General features: G+C 37.5%; 1 protein-coding gene across 1 annotated transcript; it reads right to left on the bottom strand.

The window, feature by feature from the left end:
- Positions 1-623: 623 nt before the first annotated feature.
- LOC138368122 (attractin-like protein 1) lies at positions 624-4228 on the bottom strand. The gene is made up of 3 exons (XM_069330421.1): positions 3964-4228; positions 932-1243; positions 624-726 (listed from the first exon to the last, which is right to left on the bottom strand). Exons 1-3 carry the CDS (start codon positions 3990-3992, stop codon positions 654-656), a joined length of 414 nt encoding a protein of 137 aa, XP_069186522.1. The 5' UTR covers positions 3993-4228; the 3' UTR covers positions 624-653.
- Positions 4229-4994: the final 766 nt, after the last annotated feature.

The following is a 4994-nucleotide window of genomic DNA, read 5'->3' as shown; positions in this document are numbered from 1 at the left end:
GTTCTGTATTTATTTTGCTAATAAAACCTAACCTAACCTAACCATCCGGGGCCTAACACACACCATCTGTGGTGTAATATAGAACATACACACGTCTTACATTGGGCCTAGGAAATTTAAGTTCGGTTTTTAGCTTTATGTTTTCTAGACTCTTATTAGTACCAAATTCAGGATACTCACAATAAGAAAAGGTCTCGTAAGTACCAAACCGGTACTCAACTGAAACTTTAAACCTTTCCAAGAACACCGCTATACATGTCAGCATCCTGGCTTGGTGGTTAGAGCAAATGTCTCATATTTTTCAGGCCCGAGTTTGAATCTATGTTTCACGTGAACGAAATAGATTCTTCAAAATTGACAATTATATAAATTATAAATTATAATTTATAATTTATAATTATAAATTTCAATTATTTATAAGAGTGCATTTCAACAGAAACTTCAAAATCAATTAACCTTAAAGCATATTATTTGTTTCACTTATATAACAAAACCAGCAAGTACACTTTTTATCACACATTTCGTGCATTAATACGAGTGACTAAAGCATCCGAGATGTTCCCAGAGACACTAACACATCAAAAGCCATGATTAACATACCCAATACAAGTGATGGACACTAGAAGGCATACATATATGCACATTTTGTCAACTTACCTATTCCAGAAACACTTGCGGCCGGGGTAAGCGTGTAAGCACTTGTCGCTGGAAGTCAGTCGCTTACAACTGTAGAGAAAGCACACGTTAAGAAAATTTATATAGTATATCAAATAGTTAAATTTAATTATATTTATTTATATGAATATTGTTTTTTCTTTTCTGTAATATAAATAAATTTACCAATTTTAATCAATTTTCTGGTACAGGGTATTAAATATCTACATGCAACTATTATATGAGTAAAAATATATAAAACAAAAAATTTACTTACACTCCTGGATGATAACGAAGAATTGATCCGAGCATCTTGCCATTAAAACCCCCAACTATGTACATTTCCCCCTCGTGTAATATTGCTGAATGACCATATCGTGCCACATCTACGTACAAGTTTGGGGGCTTGCTTAACGAGTGCCAGGAATTACAAACTATATCATATGCCAAGAAGTCGGCACTGTAGCATTTGGCACCGTAAGAAAAGGCAGAATCATTGTGTGTGTTTCCTCCAAACACCAGCATCAACCCTTCAACTAGGACGGCAGAATGCAAGAACCGGGGCACTGGTGCTGGACTTCGCAGTTTCCTAAAAAATTTAATCATTTAGATACTACTAAAATTAAAAGTCAATTCTCAAGACACAATAATTATAAGCAAAGTATATAATGAAATGCCCAATTCAAGGTTGTACCCAGGTTGCTCCCCCTCTGTTAACATCACCGACACACACACACAGGATACAGTGCGAGTCTGCCAGTCCCTCGGTGACTATCTCAACACACCAAGGACAAGAATCTTTCCTCTCAGTTTGTCCCTTCCATGAGGTTGTGGGGATCACAGATCAACCAACTACCAAGATGAACTGCCCAAATATTAATGGCAATTAACAGAACACTGAATCTTCCTCCAAGAAATGTTTGAAACAACTAACTGCCAAATAACTCTCTGGACTGTTGACCAGACCACACACTAGAAGTTGAAGGGACGACGACGTTTCGGTCCATCCTGGACCATTCTCAAGTCGAATGGACCATTCGGCTTGAGAATGGTCCAGGATGGACCGAAACGTCGTCATCCCTTCAACTTCTAGTGTGTGGTCTGGTCAACATACTTCAGCCACGTTATTGTGACTCATCGCCAACTCTCTGGACTATTTACTCCCCCCTACTAATCCAACTATGCCAAATACTACCAGTTGGTGACTTGGGCCATCTGAAGGTCAAGGGAACAAGGTCACCTCCTACCCGATCCCCACCAAATTCCAAACACACAACTGGGAAACAAGAATGGTAACATGAAGCTATCAATGTACAACAAAAAGGGAACTTTTATTACACTAACTGCATTATATCTGGCTTTGCATCACTTGGTAGCTCCCCCTTCATTTACCCCCACCTGGCACCTTGGAGAGAACTTGTACTATGTGCCCACAGCATTATTAGAACGTTTAATTGTAATAATTGTAGCTATGACAACAGAAAATCAGCTGGCAGAACTGCTGATTTTGGACACGTGACAGGCAGCAAAGTGCCTCTAGGACCTGACTGGACCTCCAGAAGTCTCTGATCCTTATGTTGGCAGCAGACATGGATGAGAAGTAGCCAATTAAGCCATAACGTTTTTGCTATCATAAGCCCTAGGCTAGCTATATCATTCCTAATGTGGGTTCTGGGCTTCCCAAGGGCTCTGGTTCTGGGCTTGGGGCCAGGCTTGACTTGTGATAGCTTGGTCTAACAAGACTATTGCTTCGAATGGCACTTAACCCCACGTATCTATTACAATCCTGTTAGTCTGGTACTTCTTGTAGAAAACTAATTTTTTTTTTCTTCAAGTCCATTTTTGCTCCAGCAATATTTTTCATGCTTGCTAGAAGGATACTGAACAGCCATGGATCTCTGATGTTCATGCCATCTTCTCTGATTGTGCTCATGGTATCTCATTCCTCACTGGCTCTATTCTGTATTTTCTACCATATTGTTCACTTCAGTATGTAGTTATTTTACTATGCAAATTTGGGACCTGGCCTTCCAGTATTTTCAACGTATATATTATGTCTCCTTTCTAGAGTACTTTCGAGAACTTCGATACAGTCCCAGTAATTTAGGTGCTTTATTGTGTGTGTGTGTGTGTGCTGTATATGTTCTCTGTATTTCCTCTATTTCAGCTTTCTCTCCTGCTCTAAAAGGGGAAATGATTATTGACCAGAACTCAAGGCGGGACAGCACAAGTTATTTGTGGTTATGTAATTTTGATAACACTGTGAACCAATTGTAGGTGCTGGGCTTTTGGTCATCATAACAAAAAAGGGAAATAATACTGAACACAAGTTTGAAATCGAAGTAATAGTTGTTAGAATGATGGACAGGGCAGTTAAGATCCTAGAAAAGGGGTGAAGGATTCCTTACAAGAACAGTCTCATGAAGGCATAAAGGCTAGAAGATAGTGCCGAGATAAAACTCCCAAGGGGGGTCTCAAACTTTCTCACCAAGTACCTGCTCACAAATTACCAGACCAGCAACCTGTACAAATCATGAATAGAACAGAATCAGGATGTGAACCAACCTGGAGACTCCATCTAACTGTTGCTCTCTCTTTCGTTTTTAATACATTTTTGCCAACTCATCATGTACCCCTTTGAAATCCTCTTACATACCTTTGCAAGTCCCTACCTTAAAGTCTTCTATTTCACATCTACTTTGGAAAGCAGTTTTCAGGGAAGCAAAACATTAGAGATACTGACAATTTGTTTCGGATGCTATAACAGACAAATGGCTGATGAAATTTTTTCCTAAGGATCAAGCATTAGAATCCTGTGACAAGTGGAGGTATTAAAACAAATACAAGAAATATAGCAAGATAAAGAAAAACAAAGGAAGGTAAATCATTTTACACACAGAAATCACAATTGCATGATGCATCAAATGAACAAATCCACAAGGGCCGTGACAAGGATTCGAACCTGCGAATCCTCGTCACGGCCCTTGTGGATTTGTTCATAAGTCATTTTATGTGTTACAATTGGAACAACAGCAGTAGCTATTATACCCACAAATAAATATGGATAAAGGTCAATACAGGTATCTATAAAGCATTCAACCAATACAAGTCTTGATTCAATTTTATTTCACTCAACATCAGTCAATGACAAATGAAATCAAATTTATTGAAGGGATTTGTAAATCCATTACACTAAAATATACAGAATGTCATATATTTTAAGAAATAGATGCTAGAGAAACAGCATAAACATCACGCAGAATTTGGTACAATTTCTAAACATTGACTAGAATTCATTTAAAAACTTACCACTTTTGTTTCATGGGATCATAAGTCATTAGGTACGGGACAACATGACTGGTCGATACGATAGAAAGGAGACCCCCGTGAACATAGACAAGAGCGGTCACAGGATCCCAGAGTGCAGTGTGTCCATACACACCCTTCACCACAGCACCTCGTGTTTCCACAGTCACCCAGCTGCCTTGTTCTGCAAAGTGAATTTGCAGTCGAGGAAAGTTTTGGTGTTAATATCGGAATCCTCACTGCTTAATTAAACACTCAAAAATGAACTACAATATATCAAATACTGAATAATAATGTATATGCAGTAATTATGGTAAATACTGTATACAGTATAGTGGAATGTTTTGACACATTACCTTAACTTTATGAGTATTTAATCCGTTAATATTGACATTTACAAAGTGAACATCTCGTTGTAACATTTACACGTGACTCTCTCTGAGATGGCTTATAACACTTGTCTCTACAGCCTCCTGAAAAATTGCCTTTACATATTCCTCAGCTTTTCTCATAGCATTATCCTGCATTACCTAATTCCTCTACTGTCCTTCAATCTTTGCATTTGTAAGCATCATAATCATATCTAATTAGATCTGATTCAGTCATTTCATTTGCATCATTTCATTTTACTGTGTATAAAACTTATCATACATTCATTATATGAAGAAAAAAAATAGTGGGAGACAATCGACTTGAGAATGGTCCAGGACGGACCGAAACGTCGTCGTCCCTTCAACTTCTAGAGCACACATGAAATATTGACCGTCTACAGACAGCAACTGTCCAGGCATAAGTCCCCAAATGTTCAGCATTAACCAACAAATACTTATATTAATGAAGAAAACTAACTAAAAAGATAAAATTATAAAATATTTAGCATCAATTTAATCTATTTAAATTAATGAAGTTGTTGCATCTATTATATCTGGTATATAATTGTAAAGTGTCACAGTTTAAAATTAATTGAATATTTACCAATGAACAACTATTTAAACCGGATTTTTTTAAGGAAACTTGTGGAGTTACGGAAAATA

This window comes from Procambarus clarkii, chromosome 24 (genome assembly GCF_040958095.1).
Source record: "Procambarus clarkii isolate CNS0578487 chromosome 24, FALCON_Pclarkii_2.0, whole genome shotgun sequence".
NCBI lineage: Eukaryota > Metazoa > Arthropoda > Malacostraca > Decapoda > Cambaridae > Procambarus > Procambarus clarkii.
Note: the sequence above shows the minus strand (reverse complement) of the source record. Positions and strands in the feature narration are given on the sequence as shown.

Bases quoted from the DNA above. Each gene is read 5' to 3' on its own strand.
- LOC138368122 (XM_069330421.1), bottom strand. From the start codon at position 3,992: ATGACTTATGATCCCATGAAACAAAAGTG. The intron at 1,244-3,963 runs GTAAGTTTTTAA...TAAATTTTTTAG, and splicing joins GATCCCATGAAACAAAAGTG to GAAACTGCGAAGTCCAGCAC. The intron at 727-931 runs GTAAGTAAATTT...CTTTCTCTACAG, and splicing joins CTTCGTTATCATCCAGGAGT to TTGTAAGCGACTGACTTCCA.